Source organism: Physeter macrocephalus, chromosome 3 (genome assembly GCF_002837175.3).
Source record: "Physeter macrocephalus isolate SW-GA chromosome 3, ASM283717v5, whole genome shotgun sequence".
Classification (NCBI taxonomy): domain Eukaryota; kingdom Metazoa; phylum Chordata; class Mammalia; order Artiodactyla; family Physeteridae; genus Physeter; species Physeter macrocephalus.
The window spans coordinates 11167490-11186971 of record NC_041216.1 but is presented as its reverse complement, the minus strand read 5'-3'; the positions used below and the strand labels follow the sequence as shown (position 1 = coordinate 11186971).

The 19482-nt window shown below is 38.5% G+C and overlaps 1 protein-coding gene across 17 annotated transcripts in view; it reads right to left on the bottom strand.

Annotated features, from left to right (window-relative positions):
* PUM1 (pumilio RNA binding family member 1) overlaps positions 1 to 19482 on the bottom strand; it is a 128130-nt gene that overhangs the window by 71844 nt on the left and 36804 nt on the right. For 12 of the 17 annotated variants that reach the window (XM_007128473.4, XM_028487001.2, XM_007128475.4 and 9 more), the window contains 2 exons: positions 1550 to 1658; positions 405 to 583 (listed from right to left, as the gene is read on the bottom strand). The exons of 3 other annotated variants lie outside the window; for them this stretch is intronic. In XM_007128473.4, the coding sequence (XP_007128535.1) occupies positions 405 to 583; positions 1550 to 1658 (288 nt within the window). The remainder of the gene's footprint in view (positions 1 to 404; positions 584 to 1549; positions 1659 to 19482) is intronic. 2 more of the 17 variants (XM_007128474.4, XM_028487043.2) reach the window with 1 other exon arrangement.

Genomic DNA, 19482 nt, shown 5'->3' with positions numbered 1-19482 from the left:
ATTTTAAGGATACTAGGGTATTGGCAAATCACTCTCTCAGATCTATTCCCTACTGACACCTGCCTTCAGCTTTGTGTTAATTCCTTCTCTTTTTATTTCTGTTTGTTTGTTTTAAACTAAAAATGGTGTTTTCTGGTAGGCCAATGAACTGCAGTCTAGATTTCAGTCCTTACCTCACATTACTATCAATGAGTCCCAAAAAAACATCACTTCTCTATTTTTAAAAAGTTTAGTTTACATCTCCTGCTGTGTTTGCTGAAATCTAATTGTAATAAAAGCGTTTTTTAAAACCCTGCACTTAGTGCTGTGAATATCTAAGGAAACTAAACAGGCATGTTTTGCTTTAGGGGAAAGGGGAAAGAGAGAGAGAGAGAGATAGGAACAAGTTCCTCAAGCCAACTTACAAATCCTCCTTTTCTTAGACAGGAATCGCCCGGGGATGAGCTCAACACATACTCCACCATGCTAACGCCTAGTCCCCCACTCTCCGACCGTGGGGACAGTACAGAATTGACCTCACTGTTCACATGGAAACTCTGACCAGGTCTTCTCTGCACCATGATTGGCTGGGAAACTGAATGATCTACAAAAAAGATACACAAGCATGATACAGTGCAGCCAGAGGCTCAAACAAATTATGAGTGATGTCTCATGGATAAACCAATGACTGGGAATCAGGAAACCTGCCATGGTCAGTTGAGCCAAAACCTCCTCTTGTGTTTTCCCTAAGTATAATATTCTACATAAGCTAAGGAAACGGAACACACCCCTCATATATCCAGGACAGCAGAGCAATACAGCAGTTCACATAACTGGTTTATCTAGCTAAGTGGATAAATTAATGTTTACCCCTTTCAAGTAGCAGAATTTCTTTTTAATATGTTTTATTGGTAATGTTACTGAAACAAAATGTGATCTTACTGCCCTTTTTAAAACAACATAATTTGATCTTTTCTGATGACCACTGTCATCTGAGGTTCCATTCTTATATTGCTATAACACAGCACATCAGCTTTTGAATTTTCTGTCTCCTTCCTCCCTATCAACTGTCATTTCTTTCTGCTGTCGGTATGTCTGCCTCTACAAGTTCTCCCCATCCCTTTCTTCAGGGGTAGTCAGTCAGAAGAGCGTCCATGCCCAGTGACTTATTTGGCCCAAACCACATTTATAGATAGATCACCCCATACACAGTACACAGGGGCAACAGGAGGAGAAAGAAACATGAACTTCAAATGGCAGGCATGGATTTTCTAATTCCAGGTATGCTGACAGCAGTACAGAACAAGAAGTTGTAGCTGAAATTACGGTCATTTCAAATAAGACCATTCCCCTGTGGCTAGCACTTCGGTAAAATACTGAAGACCTGATTTTGTGTTAATTATGTTTTAATAAATTACATCATATAAGCTCCTTCATGGCAATTATACCACAGGACAGGACATTGCTTGACATGCTTGTCACTGATGTTAAATTCACAACTTGCCAATTGCTGAGGAAAGGAGCTCTAAGACAGGCATAAATCACAGTACAGATGCTAGATCTAGATTACCTGATGTTCCCCAGGCACTGTCTCGCCATTGATCACCCAGGAATATTCCTTTTGGTCCATCTTTGCTGGATTCATCTGTTTCCCAAAACTTTTTACCTGGCAAGAGCTGCTGCAAATTAAAAATAATAGATGCTTTTAAAGAATTCATAAAGGATGAAAGTACAGCAGTCAACACTTTCTTTTAGACAAGGGTACTGAAGATGCTCACGTGCCCTGAAGGTCTTTAATCACAGTGTTCTGACTCTGCAGATTGTGGTCAGAGCACTACTATATGTTTGGTAAAAATCACAAAGAGGCCTAATGCAAGGGGGGCTACAGATCAACCCATCACAATAAAGGCTCAGCTTAAATATCTAGAATTATTCACTTAATCTATGCCAAGATTTTTAAGGGGGGGGGGGATTCATACTAGACCTATCAGCTAACTGCTAAGAAGATTCTTACTGAAAAAGAAAGTACCTACAACTACTAAAAGGCTACTTCTGCCTACATGTATACTAAGGGGCCCTACAAAGTTACTCAAGCTGTGGCATGAACTCAGACCCCAGCTATGGAACACTAGAGGCAAAATTCACCTCCTTCATACACAGAGATTCTGTTTAACTAAAACACTTTCAACACCACAAAGAAAAAACTAAAACAAACCAAAAACAAAAACAAAAAAAACTTCCCAACCACAACATTAACCTGTTCCAAGATTTTGGAAAAACAGAACAGCTATTCCCCCATTACTAGAAGGGAAATAAAAATCTCCTCACCTCAGTTAATCTTAAGAATACTTCGTAATGCCATTAAAGTGACTTCACAAAACATTCCACACCTCATAAAAACGCAGGCATCACTAGCTTTAAATTAGCTTCAACCAAAGAAATGCAAACTACCCTTTCAAGCAAAACACAGTACAGTTTTGCACAAGATCAAAGCATTAGTGACCTGTTACAAAGTAAATTTCCACTAGAATCCCATCATTCGTTGTTCTGGTTATCAGCTTTACTCACTAAAATGTCCCTCGTATTTCTTCTAATTATGTTTTCACTTCAGCTGCTACTAGTCAGACAAGAAACTCACAAGTTTGAGATAGTACACTGCTTTTGAGCATAAAAGAATGCACCTGAAGAGTTGAATTTCTCAGAGGAACAATAAAAAAACCAGAAAGTACAAAACATTTGCTCTCCTCCTTGACAATAAAGGTTTACCTTTTCTATTTATAACCCATAACCCAATGATAATGAAGAAACATCTCGACTTTGCCCTCACTAAAATGAATCTCAGCTTTCCAACCTAAATTCTGGGTTTCTTGACATCAATTTATTCTAGCTCTATAAAACTATCTGGTAGACATGGGTTACTACCTGGAGCAAAGCAGTTTCCCTTGTACTTTTTTCCCCTAACTTGTTACTTTCTAGTCCAACAAGGTCATGACAAAAGACACATTTCCGTCTGACACTTAATTGCACAGACGCATTGGTTTACTTGAAGATGAGCAGTTACAAGCCATCAATTCCTAATGTGCCTCTAGGGTTCATTCTCTGAGAGAAGCAAGGACACAGCTGGTCTGTTAACGTGATGGGGAGGGGGAAGGGATGGGAGGGAGAGCCCAGACCATAGCTAGGCAGTTGAGTCAGGAAGCCCTGGACTAGACAACTTTGATGTGTCCTAGGACAAACTGCAGGACTGCCCTGGGCCTCATTCTCTTTGCATTGATGAAGGAAATATTTTTCAGGTTGCTGTGATGATTAGAGATGTTGCTGATGCGGGCCTAACACAATGCCCACCACGCAGGAGGTTCTCAATAAATGTATTCAGTGGCATTACACCAAGGCAAAACAGCTGTAAACCACAGACGGGACCCTGAAAATTAATGTGTACTAACGCACAATTCGAGAATTCTTGCCTTTGAACTTATTTTTCTCCTCTTAATCTCAAAAATGCCCTCCTATAAGATTACAAATAGAATTTCTTTCCCTATTGGTTGTACCCTTTCCAACTAACATTCTGATTTTTCTCCTGTATTTTGTAGGGAGTGTAAGCAAACAGGAGTCTGCATCAACTTCTCCTCTGTGTACCAGAAGAAAGAATGTGAGCACAAGGGACTCCTCACTTGTTGGTTAACTTTAGTCTCCATATATTAGAAAGAGAGCAAAGATGATCAAGTATATTCATTATGGTGCTCATCCCTCCCGACACAAACTTGGAAATCTTTATTCAAAACTCAAGCTTCTCTAAGCCACCAGCCTCCATGTGCAAATATAGTCTGTCCATAATTTGTCAAATTGCTTAGTGAAAGCAGCAGCCCTTGAACTCAAGGCTTCAAAAATGACTTCTAAGATCTTGTCATCTTTCCTCGTAGCTTGCCAGGTTGTTGCAACATGCAAAGCCAGCAAAAGCAGGTCCATATATAAGCAAGGCTGTTTCCAGGCCAAATTCTCTCAAAAGGAAACAATAATACAACAAACATGTAGAAAGGTACTAAAAAGTGGAGATTGTACTTCAAAGTAGTAATAGATGCAACAAATCTCAAAGGAATACAGTCATCCCTCGGTATCCATGGGGGGTTGGTTCCAGGAGCCTCCTTAGATACCAAAATCCTCAGACGCTCAAGTCCCTTATATAAAATGACAGAGTACAATGCATACAGTACACGCTGAAAAATTCAAGACCCTAGTCAGATACCAAGAGGAAATAATGTCTTCCACTATTAACAGTATGTATAAATATAAATCCTAAATAGATGCTAGGAGCAGTCCCCAAAGTACTAAAACCCCATATGCTTTGGCAAAGTAACCAAGAAGATCAATTAACTTATCAATGAAAACAGCAGGGACTGAAAAGGCAAGTCTGTAAGAGATAAAGAAAAAGGAAGTGGTAGAAGAAGGTGGTAGCAAGCCAATTCTGGGAGGAAAAAAGGCAGAACCTATGGTTTGCAAGAGTGCTCTGCAAATGAAGAAAAGTAAACTACTGTATCAAGGCACCTGGGCAAGGACAGAAGCAAACTTTGCAAAGCTGCTCAGAGTCTCTGGACCTTCCACAGCGTTTCTCTTTCCTCCAAAACATACCCTTCTCCACTCTTCAGCTGGGTGGCAAGCAGCACCTGAAACAACTCCTAATGTCTGTACCTCTTGGTACTCAGTCCCTTGTGTAATTCCCCCTCTTATCCTGTCTGTGGGCTGAACCTACTGACTTGCTCCTAAGGAGTGAGAGAGAGCAAAAGTGAGGGGGTGCCGCTTTCGAGATTGTCTTTAAAATACTGACTTCCGGGCTTCCCTGGTGGCGCAGTGGTTGAGAGTCCGCCTGCCAATGCAGGAGACACGGGTTCGTGCCCCGGTCCGGGAAGATCCCACATGCCGCGGAGCGGCTAGGCCCGCGAGCCATGGCCGCTGGGCCTGCGCGTCCGGAGCCTGTGCTCCGCAACGGGAGAGGCCACAACAGTGAGAAGCCCGCGTACCGCAAAAAAAATTTAAAAAAATAAAAATAAAAATAAAATACTGACTTCCATCTTGCTTCTACTCCTCTCTCGCCCTCTCACCTTCTCACTTTAACGAAGCTAGCTGCTATACTGTGAGCTGCCCAACAGAGAGGCCCATATGGCAAGGAACCAAGAGAGGTCACTGGACATCAATTCCTTGGGAACTGAGGCCCTCAGTCTAGCAACCTGCGAGAAACTTAATCCTGATATCAACCACGTGAGTAAGCTTGGAAGCAGCCCCTTCCCCAGCTGGACTTTGAGATGACTGCAAACCCAACTGAAATCCTGACCGCAGCTTGTGAGGGACCCTGAAATAAAGAATCTTGCAAAGTCATGACTGGGCTCCTGACCTACAGAAACTGTGAGGCTTAAACAACGTGTTGTCTTAAGCCACTAAATTTTAGGGTAATTTGGAACATAGCAATAGATAACTAATACAGCTGTGAATATATGGAAGAGTTTTATTTAAAACATCTTTAAGAGTCTGTTTTCAAGAAGCACTTCTTGTTCCATTTCTAATATCTAAAATCAAAGTGCTTTTTTTGAATTTGGAAAAAATTACATCCGTTCCATTTCATGTTTTCCCCTATTTTGTCTTATAGCCCTTCTGTATTTAAAAAAAAAAAAAGACTGGCTTTTTAAATTTGGCAAAATTAAATGGACTTAGACTTGTTAAGCTTAATGAGAATTAGTAGCAATCACACAGTCAAGAGTCATCTAAAATAAAGATATTGTTCAAATCTGATCACATTAAAAGGAGCTATAATCTACTGACTATAAAACAAAGTGGTGATGAGTATCCAACTGTTATTTCAAATTCAGATTCAACCCCTCTAAAGGTAATATCATCCACAGCACTGGCTAAAACATCTTGGTTCACCAACCCACATCAGGAGTTGCCAAACCTTCACTTAAGCCACACCTAAATTCAATCATCAAACATTCAAATGCAACTAGTGTATGAAAAGACAGTTACTGCTTACCCCATCAAGAACTTGGAAATATTGTTCTTTGACAGGACAACGAAGAACAGATCGCAGAAGAGGTTTACAAAATTCAATTTAAAGAAAGATTAGGCAATTAGAGGATTAAAAGATTTCACAATTCTAAAGGAAGATATGGGAATTAGAAATTGGTCCAACAAAAGCAAAGGAGACCCAGGGAGTCAGATGTAGGCAGTATCAACCAATAAGCATGTTTAGGGAGAGGACATATGATGCACAAACAAGTCTGTCCTTATAAAAACAATTAAAGCATCAGGCTAGATAGTAGCTTGGGTACAGCAGCCACTAAAAACATCCAAGTAACTTCGCTGGCTCAGACTGCTTACCAAGCAAACTTAAGAGAACTTTGCTTTCTCCTATAGCCAAACATGCTGATCACTGAACACAATTATCCTGTCCACTTGAGAGTTGTTATTTCTCCTTATAAATTAGTAAGTTGCATTTTAGTTTTCATACATTAATCTCTTGTGGTTCTAGTCAGTATAGGTCAGTTCTAAAATCCAATCACCTCTAAATTAGTAAATCCCTTTCAAGACCTACGAACTGAGAACCAGGGCTTGGGAGGTCCTACCATCCGACACAGCAATACAACAGACCTTGTACTCTTCCATGTACTGTCCCATTAAATGGGATTCCTAAGTGCCTCTCCAATAGTATCTGTTCTCCAGTCTTTAGGAGAAAAACACATACACTATTTATCCCAGCTTGAACCACAGTTTTGTAAAGGAAAAGACTTAAGGAGAGTAAAGAAATCAGTAAGCTTATTCATGAGGCTTCTGGAGAACAAAGTAGAAATCAAGCACTGGTTTACGAGCAATGTTAGCCACTTGGGAAACCTCTAAATTGTGTCTGGAAACACCTTTTTAAAAAAATCATCTAACAGAAAAGCCAATACACAAAGCCACACTTGCACAATCGACCACCACATTAACCCCTACTAAGAGTCCTTTAAACAGAGGTAGAGACAATAAATTAAAAGGCTGAGAACATCAAAAACCTCTAGGCTTCTTATTTTAAGAAGTAATATAGTGGTAAAACACACACAACTACTCTGAAATCATTTTAAAAAACAAACAACAACAAAAAACTGGTTTCAAATCCCAACTGTGTGAATTAACTCATCTAGGCCTCAGTTTTCTCACCTATAAAATGAACTGTTATGAACATTAAATAATATAGTGTGTAAAGGAGTAGTACAATGCTGGACTCAGAGTAATCACTCAAAGAATTAGCTGCTAATATTATTTCATAACAAAATAGTAACCAATAGACTTCACACTGCTAATGGCATAGCCAATGAAATGCTCCTGTGTACTCAGCTAGCAGGTGTGAGCACAACATCACCCAGCCCACTTCAGTGTAAATCTATAAAATTAGGAGCCCTAACAAAACACTGCAGGAAGAACTATGATTAGAGCTTTGCAAAAACTAAGAGGCAAGCTGAATATTAAAGACTGGATGTTTGACCATACCACCATTAATATTTGCATAGATGGAAACTCCAATAAGCACTCTGTACTCAAGAGGACTGCTTACACACAACACAGGCTGCATAGAGCTATCTCTCAGAGCAGAAATTTGGCTTCTTAAGGAGTACTGTTCACAGGGATGCTACAGCCCCGAAGTCATGAACAGGTTTAATCATCTCATGTGGCAATGCAAACTTCCAACACAAGCTTAGTTTCATTGGAACGTAGACAATGCAGGAGTCAAATACCTGATATTTTAACTAGCTGGTAAGATATAGCCCCCCCAATTTTTTAATCTCTTGATAAATATTCTCATTACATTAAAAGAACTTGATATCAACTCAGAGAAAGGACCGCTCAGTACTGATAGAAATAAAGAAGTATTATTGGTAAACACGGTCACATGTTCTAGTCAAAGCTCTGACTGTGAAAACTGTGTAATTTTCAGAATACCCTTCTCAAAATCTTAATGCCCTAGGGAATTTACCTGGCCCTCCATACCATAGAGGGTTGTTGTGAAATCTAGTGAGACAGTTCATAATAAATACTATAAACTACACACAGAAGTTATTACTAAAGCTTTAACAAGAAACGGTTTAAATATAAAAGAATAAATCAATATCCTTTACAAGGCTTTAAAAAAAAAGGTACAAATATCCATTCACTGTTACGACAATTCTTTTGGAAAGGGTTCTGAAAAAATATACATTAAGAGTCATGTTCGGGCTTCCCTGGTGGCGCAGTGGTTGAGAATCCGCCTGCCGATGCAGGGGACACGGGTTCGTGCCCCGGTCCGGGAGGATCCCGCATGCCGCGGAGCGGCTGGGCCCGTGAGCCATGGCCGCTGAGCCTGCGCGTCCGGAGCCTGTGCTCCGCAACGGGAGAGGCCACAACAGTGAGAGGCCCGCGTACCACAAAAAAAAAAAAAAAAAAAAAAGAGTCATGTTCACCTCCTACACTATTGGTGGGAATGTAAATTGTTGCAGCCACTATGGAAAACAGTATGGAAGTTAAAAACTAAAAACAGAGTTGCCATATGACCCAGCAATCCCACTCCTGGGCATATATCCAAACAAAACTACAATTAAAATACAATACAAATGAACATATCTATGAAACAGAAACAGACTCACAGATATAGAGAATGGACTTGTGGCTGCCAAGCGGGAGGCGAGTGAAGGAGTGAAGGGTTGGGAGTTTGGGGTTAGCAGATGCAAACTATTATATATAGGATGCATAAACAACAAGGTCCTACTGTATAGCACAGGGAACTATATTCAATATCCTATGATAAACCATAATGGAAAAGAACATGAAGAAGAATATATATATGTACAACTGAATCCCTCTGTGGTACAGCAGAAATTAACACAACACTGTAAATCAACTATACTTCAATAAAAATTTTAAAAATAATAATAATAAATTTTAAAGCTGGAAAAAAAGCCATGTTCATTCCTGAGAATTTATCTCAACATTAAACAATTCAAAAGGAAAAAAAAGCTTCACATTCAAAATATAAGACCAAGAAAGTTAGGAGCAAACTAAATGTTCAATAAGGTACAACTATATGCAACAATACAAGCTCACCCAAAACAGCTATCAGGACTATATGTAATATTTATAAAATAACATTAAATTTTAAAAGCAAAATACAAAATTATACACGAAAAGACTGCTTCTCCTCATGCACCCTTCCCTTTTCGATCAAGATTGGAAAGAAAAATAAAAACTGAAATAACTGCTCGTTGATGTGGGATTATGGATGACTTGTTACAAAATAGACTTTTATTATGATTTAGAACTGATTTTTAATAAATAAAAATTGAGATTATGGTGGTACAGAATTCACTACAAATAAGGCATTTTCTCTTAAGCAGATAACATTTCACTTCAACATAATTTCAAAGTGACAAAAGTTAGTGGGAATTTTGAGAGAGCTCACACCGCATGTTTCAGATATGAGTTGGCCAAAAAAATTTGTTCGGGTTTTTCCATAAGATGTTACAGAAAAACCCGAGCGAACTTTTTGGCCAACCCACTATTTTTAAGCAAGCAGATAATAATTTCCAATCCACTTTGAAAACTGTAGCTTAAATAAGGGATGGTGAAAATCTTCAATGGCTTAATCACAAGCCAATCATTTTTTAATTAAAAATACCTAAGTATATTAAAAAATAAAGAATATGGTGTTTTCATTTTTCCCTTCTCTTTCAGAAGGTTTAAGGAACATGACCCTCTAAATTCTCACTTCCCATTTATATACCTACTAATTAAGTATCCTGCATTTTTTAATCAGTCACTCAATACTTACATGTAAAGATTATTTTTAAATGTTTAAACATTTTTGTTCTGTTTCATTTTATTCAAATCCTCAAAAAACTGTCTAAGAATCAAAATTTGCTATAATTTTTTTTCACATTTCACTACTAGGCAGCATCACAATCTGGCATCTAGTAATTACTGCTTAAAATTTTCAGTCTATGTGGCAAGATGATTACTAGTGAAAACAAATTTCCATATTAATTGTCTCTCAACTAAATCTCTTTTTGTTGAAATCTAATATACTCCTTTTAAGAAAGAAAAGTTTAATTTTTTGCATAATTATAATGGCAGTATATAAAATTAAGAGATTTTTAAAAAAATATTTTCCAGGGTTATTAAGCACTTTTCATCATAAACACTGTTAATAGTTATATCTAATGTCCTTTAATAACATTTCCACCACTAAGGATGAAGTTACACAAATCACTTAGGCCTGGCCAATATGAGGTAATTTGATCTTCTCTCTCATATCTGAAAAACCAATATTGTTTTTCTGACCATTGAAAAAATAAAATTTTAGCATCTGAAGTACTTGAACTTACTCTGAAATGCAAAACCTGCATGAGCCACTACTGGAAGTAACAAAAGCAGTAAAAAACAAAGTTCTCTGCCCTGAAAGAAAAGATTAAGAAGAAAAACCGGGACTTCCCTGGTGGCACAGTGGTTAAGAATCCACCTGCCAATGCAGAGGACACAGGTTCGAGCACTAGTCTGGGAAGATGCCACATGCTGCGGAGCAACTAAGCCCGTGCTCCACAACTACCGAGCCTGCGCTCTAGAGCTTGCAAGCCACAACTACTGAAGCCAGCGAGCCTAGAGCCCATGCTCCACAACAAGAGAAGCCAACGCAATGAGAAGCCCGCGCACCACAAGGAAGAGCAGCCCCCGCTCACCACACTAGAGAAAGCCCGCGCACAGCAACGAAGACCCAACACAGCCAAAAATAAATAAACAAACAAACAGGCCAAGAATTAAAATTTTTTTTAAAAAAAGAAAAGAAAAACCTACCAAGAATCAAACTGGAACAGTACCTGGCACAGGATGGTCAAGGAACACCTTAAAGGATGGAGGACTTCAGAGCAAGAAGACAGCGGAAAGGACTTTCCACAAAGAGCAAAGGTAGAAATAAAAGCAAGTGGGGCAGGTGCCCACCAATAAAAAAGGAATCCCGCCACCAACTAGAGGCGCAGTAAGGAGAGGGTGAAAAAGCACAACTAGTCCAGCTGCCAGTGAGGCTTTATGGAGCACTGAGGAGCTGGGCTCTAATCCAACAGGCAGCAACAGGGAGTAAAATCATAAAAATTCATTTTAAAAGATTAATTTGAGGGACTTCCTTGGCAGTCCAGTGGTTAAGACTCCACATTACCAATGCAGGGGGCACGGATTCAATCCCTGGTTGGGGAACTAAGATCCCGCCTGCCGTGAGACGGGGCCAGGAAAAAAAGATTAATTTCACATTCCTTTATAAAAAGGAGTGAGGGAAAGCAAATGGATGCTGGGAGGCTAAGCAAAGAGGTCACTGCAGTAACCTAGGCATAAAATGGTAAAAGAAGGGACCTGTGGAAATGGGAGCTGGAAAGGTATAAACTGCTGCTTAGATGCCTCTCAACTTTCAAGGCATTTTTTTTTAAGTTATTTAATTTCAAAGGGGAAGATTCATAGCCCATTATGATGATCAAGAATGAAGTCACTAAGTATACATAAGCCAGTCTACCACTGAAGTTAGTTTAATCAGGAATCTATTTCACAGAGTCAGCTGAGTCCAAAGCCTAGATGAAAACAGGATCCAAGTATGTAAGAATATGGTGCTGCAAGTTTAAGTCTACAACTCCAATGGGTGAAGTTTTAAGGTTGTCCTGAGGATCCACTGTGAGTTGCTGGGGAACAATAAGAGCAAAAAGAGCAATCAAGTAGAGATAAGAAGAATTTGGTAGCTCTTAAATTTTAGGACCACCACAAATTAGACTGAATTGCAAACAGTTCTTTAATTGATGACTACTGTTAAAAAATGCACTTTGGGGAATTCCCTGGCGGTCCAGTGGTTAAGACTCCATGCTTCCACTGCAGAGGGGCAGTGGTTCGATCCCTGGTTGGGGAACTAAGATCCTGCATGCTTCGAGGTGCGGCCAAAGAAAACAAAACAAAACAAAGAAAACCAAAAACGCACTGTCTTCAAAGGAGCACAGGGGTTTCCCAGTATTCTTTACCACACAAAAAACACAATCACTGTTAACAACTTCATCCTTGAAACTAAACACACAGAAGACATTGGTTGTTCTTTCAGAAAGCATGCCCTTCAAAAATAAAAGCTTCAGAGATACTGTTAGCACCTCAAGCTCCATGAATATTTCGCGGCAAATTAACCTGGGGCAAGCTCCACACTAATCCCTTCTCCACTGCACATCCCTTCCTGAAGCCACTGAAAGTAAAGTTGTCCTTATACCTTCCCGCTTCAAGTTATTAGAACAGAGCCAAAAGAAGTTCCTTTTCTCTGATATCTTCATAAAACTTCACGAACAGTAAACTATGTTCAGAAAATGAAGATATTCCCCAGGTGAACCAGGCTTTTCTGCACGATATAGAAAAGGCATGTAAGGAAACAGAAGACAATGTTATCCCGGCCACCTTTAAGTTCCCTATAAATAATGTCATTTGTTTTTACCTAAGTATAAATTACATGGTTTGATCAATAACATAACCATATTAAAGTTATACTAGGTCTAGACTTTAAATGATTCCTTGCAATAGTACCTGAGAGCCCAGTGTGTAAAAGATAAACCTCCAGATCACTTAGGAAATCTGTAAAGTTCATGAATAAAACCATGAAACATCTAGATTGCTTCATGACCTACCCCCCTCATATTCCCAAAGCAGGAAGTAAACAGCTCACTTAAGAGAGGATAAAGAGTCATTTGCCTCAAGATGGGACCAAACACTCAAACCCACCCACACATCCAGTCAGCCTCAGGGCATTTTTAATTATTAAATTGACAAGAGAAGTGTCTTAGTATGCCAGATATGGACAGGTTCCCTCTTTCTTGTGTTCCAGGAGTGGAAAATTTCACAGATGTGCATGTATATCACAGATATGCATGTATACAGGGAAGACCAACACAGAAAATAAACTATTTCTTCTACACGTTTTGTTATAATGAGGACCACCGAATGCATTAATTAATTAAGAGACAATGAATTAATTTTGGTGTTCTGGTTCCTCATCAGCAAAACAAAAGTAAACAAGAAAGAATTACCCACAACATAGTTTAATACAAGCTTGAACAAGAAATATAACAACAGCAATTCCAATTTTCTAAACACCATTATGTCTGGTTGTATATATATAATGAGGATATTTCCATGCCCCAGCAGATGGCCCAGAGAAAGTGTCCTATGATTACAACTACATTAAATAAAAGATCATTTATAATAAATGCCTTTATATAAGATTCAACTTGGATAACAGCATTGCTGACATGCTATTCATCCTATGTACTCTTCGTAAAACAATTACTGAATAGTTCAAAAATGTAAAGATTTGCAGAGAAGACTGAATAAATGCTTTTCAGTTTTGTCCACTCCCCATCCTCCCCTTCACACTGCCACATCCCTGAGGGTGAAAAAGTAATATGAATAGAGAATACAGGCAATATTTACTGAATTGAACTGAGGTCCCTCGGGGGAACTTCTGATGTAAAAGAGAAAATAAAGAGGAATCCATACTTAGAAAAAAATATTTACTGGTACACAATTTATTCAACACAATATATTAGGCAGCCACTGTTTACAAAGTACATATTAGCTGAAGCCCCTGCCCTCAGCAAACTTATGTGCAAGGAAATAGAAAACATTTACACAAATCACTATATATAAAATAAATTAGGGCCATAAGAATGATATAAATAAATAATGTGCTACTGAATTCCCCTCTGTAGCTTCTGGTTAGTGAGAGCAAGAAAGCTTTCATAGAAGAGCTGATAACTGACGCTGGACTTTTGCGTACTGGGTAGGCTCTGGACATGCAGAAATGAACAGTAGAAAGGCTCAGGATCTGGAGTGATAGAGAGCTGGGTTTAAACAGCTGGCTCATGATCATGTTAACCTCTATAATCCCTGTTTGCCCAGTATATAAAGGACATCCTAATATTGCAGGACCACTGTGAAGACAATAATGTATATGTGATTAGTACAGTACCTGGAAAATCATATATGTTCAATAGACTGCAGCTATTATTATTTCTGAGCCTAATGAAATAGAACTTGATGTCAATCTACATCTTGACAATTATGATCCTAGCTGGAGTCACTTGACCTTAGAACTCACTTCCCTCGTGTAAAAATAGTCGTGTCTCTCAAAAATCTGTTGGGAGATTCACATAGGTAATGAAATCAATGCCAAAGTGTTTTGAAAAGTGTTAATGTATTACTGTAGTTAATTAGCTTACTTTCAAATAAAGCATACTGATGTGGATAAAAAGAATAAAAACATTTTAGACAAAGGAGGATAAAAGGGAAGAAATTTAATGAAGACAGATTAAGCTGCATGTGGATCAGCTATTTCCTGATGCAGAGAAGCATATTTTACTGCATTCAAACATTCCAAGATAGCTTAACGTATACAGTGGTTAAGTCTGCCCATTCTTCCCAGTGCAGGACAGAAGGCACATATTGGAATGCGTGGGGTTCCACACAGGTCTCAAAGTGACAGGACAGAACTGGGCACCAGGTTCTAAATGTCAGATGTACCCACGTTCGCAGGGTTAGAAGATACCTTCTTATCATCTTCTTCAAAATGCCCAATATTAATCCCAAAACTATTATGAGATCCCAGGAACTTCCAAAACAAGACTCATAAAAAGGTCACTTCAGGGCTTCCCTGGTGGCGCAGTGGTTGAGAGTCCGCCTGCCGATGCAGGGGATACGGGTTCGTGCCCCGGTCTGGGAAGATCCCACATGCCGCGGAGCGGCTGGGACCGTGAGCCATGGCCGCTGAGCCTGCTCGTCCGGAGCCTGTGCTCCGCAACGAGAGAGGCCACAACAGTGAGAGGCCTGCGTACCACAAAAAAAAAAAAAAAAAAAAAAAAAAAGAGGTCACTTCACCTCTAACATGGTCATTAACCTAATAAAGGAAAGTTATTAACTTTCTCCATATCACTTGGCCTGGCTAGCTATGTCTTCTCTAAAGGAACCATTTCATTTTAATAACAAGATGTCAAAAATGCCCAACAACCAAATGGTATTAATACAAAGTTAATGGAACTAGGCAGCTTTTACCATTCCTATGCATACTCAAAAGCTGCATTTTGGGGGGAAAAGGATGTGTTACACTGCTTGGTCATATATTTTTATAATGCACCACAGGCTCTATTTATTTTTCATCCTTTCTGCAAGAAAGGGTGCATGATCTTGCTAGCAAACAACACATCTCCTTTCCAAAATTCAACCCAGTTTAGAGTCAACTGAGTTACTCTTATGGGACCCTAACTGCAAGGAATTTACAGTGTGAGGTTAGCCCCTCTAGGGCTGTGGATCATAAAGGTACTTTTTAGCCACCCAAAAGCCTCCAATTCTGTGAGCCATCATGCCATGATGGAAAGATGTGGCCTTGGTATCCACATTAGGCTCTACTTGTCCCGATTTCACAATTACCACCCTGTGAGCCCTGATGGACAGACACTTCAATGTCTTATGTAGCTGTACAGTGAATGAGTCACTTAGAGAACCCAATGAAAACTTACAGAACCTCTACATCACACTCTAAAAAACGCATCTTTTAGATACCCTCTGGCATATCCTAGGAAAAGGAGAACTAGTTCTATTTTCTGTCTTTTTAAAGCTAGAAATAAGGGCAAACTCCAAGAATCTTAGACTTAAAAGGGTCCTGGAAAACCATCTAGTCCAACATGTGTGTCTTATGGATGAAAAAAAGCAAAGGCCGAAGAAGATGAATGCCTGAGGCAAGGCCAAAAGCGGTGGCATCAGAGTTCTCATCCAGTGAGCTCTTCATCCTACCAAGTTATACCTTTCTTTGGGTTAAGAGCTCTCCAAATCATTGTCAAATTCCTTCCTCTACAAGCCATTCTGCTCTCACACTTACAGGCAGAATTCCTATGTAATGTCTAATGAGAACCTGCAGCTATGTTTCAAATACATCTCACCTTACTCTACTTCCAGGAACGTGGTAGGATTCATTATCACTCCACAAACAGATGCACTTTCCAGATTTCATTCCTCAGGTTTACAAACGTGTTTATTACCAAGGGTAAGCTTTTCTATGCTTCAGTTTTCTAAAACAAAGATGAAGGGCCACATACCTAAATACATTCCATTTACTCCAGAAATAATCACTATTATTTTGATGTCCCTGAACGCTGTCAGGTTTACTACATCTAAAACATTAAGGACTCAAAAAAAGTTCCTTGGTTTTTAAAAGTGAGAAAACCAATTATTCAGAATAAAGTGGCTTTTCTGTCAAAGACTCTCAAAGTACTTTCAAATGAGAACCACTATCCTCTTTGCAAATGCATCCTTTTCAGGACGTAAAATAAATAAGTCATGCAAGACCATAAACCAACCAAGGCAAAAACAGAACCCAGAAACATCAGGTCAATGAGCCTTCCTCAGTACTACAGAGATACACTCTTGAATACTCAACTAAGAGAAATAATCTGTGCCTTTAAACTTTTCAGGACTGGACTTAAAGTTGAATGAAAGGGGCTGCTAGCAAGGAGACTGAATGAAATATTTGAAAATAATTTGTAGCCCTAAGCCTAAGACATTTTCCTATCTTCCTTTTTATGTTGACTTTTTAGAATAGGAGGTAAGTAAAGCACTTGTAGTGTGTCCTTCAGCTAAGAACAGCTAGCTGTACTTCAGACAACCAGCAAGGTTTGAAGGCAAAGTTTTAACTAGTCACCTCTGAGCAAGATTTCTAAGAAACACTATCTAGCAAAGTGACTGCAGGAGTCTAGCACTGGCTTTGATGAGAAAAAAAAAAAGTTGCAAGAGCCAGGCAGCACTAACTTTACTAGAAATTAATTACTTTGAAATGAGGCAATTCTCTTTGAACTCTAAAGATTCACACAGTCTTGAACATAGGTATCATCTGCCCTAATGAGGACTCTCACACAAGCACACAGACACACACAAATACAAATAAAATAACTGCAGCAAAAAAATACTGTGCCTGGCTTTATAAATACATGCAATTTACTTGAAATTTTAGTGTTTATATGGGTAAACACTACATTTACACACATCCCCTCCCAGAGATGCTTTATTGTTTAAAGGGAAGGAAATTTAATGACGTTAAACTAATTAGAAACTATGCTTTTTTATTTTATTATAAAAGCTTGCTTTCTTCATCTCTCTTTTGTGCCCATCTCCCTTGTATCTCTGCAAAAAACATTCCCCCAACCTATACCTATGTGAATCCTAACTAAACTAGAGGACATTTCCCAAGTCCTATACCTCCATCCAAGTAATCACAAACTACTCCTGCCAATACTGATCACTCCCTTCTCAAAACAGGAACCATAAAAAGAAACACAGTGAACTCTTTCTGTTGTCATGTGTATTCATTACTTCCTCAAATAGCTAAAGAAAGAGTTCCTTGAGTACAAAAACCTCACTCCATACTTAACTTAGTTGTCCCCTTTGTGCCTGGACACTGGGTTATGCTTTCAAAAAATAACTTCAGTTAAGTGTCTGTATTTTGGAAGGGAAGTGTGTTAAGCATTTTTTTAAATCCTTCCCCAAATATCAACTGTTATAAAGCTTACTAAAATGAGATTTTTACCATCAATTATTTTATAAGTATTAGTTTCATTTACTCTAAGGGCATGTGCTTTGGAGAGGTAGCCAGGTCAGAGTCCCAGCTCCATCACTTTCTAGATGTGTGACCCTGAGCAAAATTTTTCCTTATCTGGATAAGAGAACCATCCTGAGAGAGGTACTGATGCAAACCTCTTAGCATCTGCCTAATAGATGGTAAACAAATGGTAGCTATTATTATTACTTTGTTAATAATAAGGAAAGAAGAGTGACACTGCATTACTGTTGGAATGTACTTTGTTTAGTTATTTTACATATGCCAACACCTAAGTCTGACGGATTACATACAAACATCAAAAAATGACATCTCTAAAAAAAAAAAAAAAAAAGAATGACATCTCTTAACAAAAATAAGGAGGTGCGGTCTGGAGACCTTGTGGGGAAGGGATATTTTTGGAAGAAGAAAATGATTTTTTTAATATTTTCGTTGTTAATTTAAATAAAATTCACTTTCTGTTCACTCTTCTTCAATTAGAGTTAAGTCTTTAAAGATTGTGAAGTGTTGCTTACAAAACAGTAACAGGGCATTATTTTTATTCTGTGTAACTAATTTTAAAACACTGGGCTTAGATTTTTGGTAGAGTGGACCAGGTTAGAAGCACAGGAGTGAGGAAGTAGATGAATGTGGTTTCCCCACCTATAATTAATATGACACATCTGTTAACTTTCTGTTCAAACTGTGCTCCAGAAATTTAGTGAGAAAATCGTTTACTCAATAACCAGATAGGGTTTATTGATGTGCACTGTTTCATTAATATTAGGCAGGCACAGGAAACATAACACCTACCAATCTGCTCTTCAAGCTCTAGAGGAAACACAAAAACAGGCCAAAACCCCATGAACCCAAGATGATAGGACACTCGACCCTGACCACAAGATGATTCAGAAAAGCTGGAAACAAAATCTTATAACCAAGGAAGCAAGAATCTTAGGATCAAAACACAAAGACTTTAACTAATGCCCAGCCACAATGGTAGTCAATGAATATTTGTTATAAATCAGGAAATTATCTTAATTGTGGGTCCTCGGAACCTAGCACAGTGCCTGGATCAAAGAATATTGGCTAAATCAAAGAACAAATGTATTTAATGAATAGTATAAAAGAGAATCCAGAATACAGCTATTCTCCCTCCTTTAAAACATTAAAATAGATATGGGGGCTTTTAAATATTATATATACAAAATATAAAACAGAAGAAAAAACCTAAGGCTACTCTCCAGAACAAAAAAAATCACAAGCAAATGCCCCCAGTTTGTGAACCTGTGACATCTTTAGCAATTAACTCAACCTGTATGTTCTACCTATCACCAATACACTCTTATTGTCAACATCTAGAAGCACCAGAAACCTGCTATACTTGATTTATATTCCTCTTTCTTTTAGAATTATGGCACTCTTCACTATCAATATAATGGATGGTAAATTTTGTTTTTGCTAATTTTAAACATTACAAACAAACCAAAATTCTTGTTTCTAAATTCTATCTATGTAAGGGATGACTGGCTCAGGCCTCAACTTTCTGGAATTATTTCACCAGAAATCTAACAATTCCCTCTTCACAATGGAACCCTAAACACCTTCCTCAAAAATAACACTGCTCTAAAAATAGGTTATCAACACATTCTGACTAGCAGCCAATCTAAAACTCCCTTCCACTGCAAAAGAACCTAACAACTGAAAAATGAGCCAAAGGTAAGGACATTTTATGCATATAAAACTATTTTGTAAAATTTTAACACCTCAATTTACAACTGACTGGTTAAGGTAATATTAATTTGTGCTCACATTTTGGTTTTGTTTTATTTTTAAGACATTAGGCTAAAGTTAACATTCTTCTT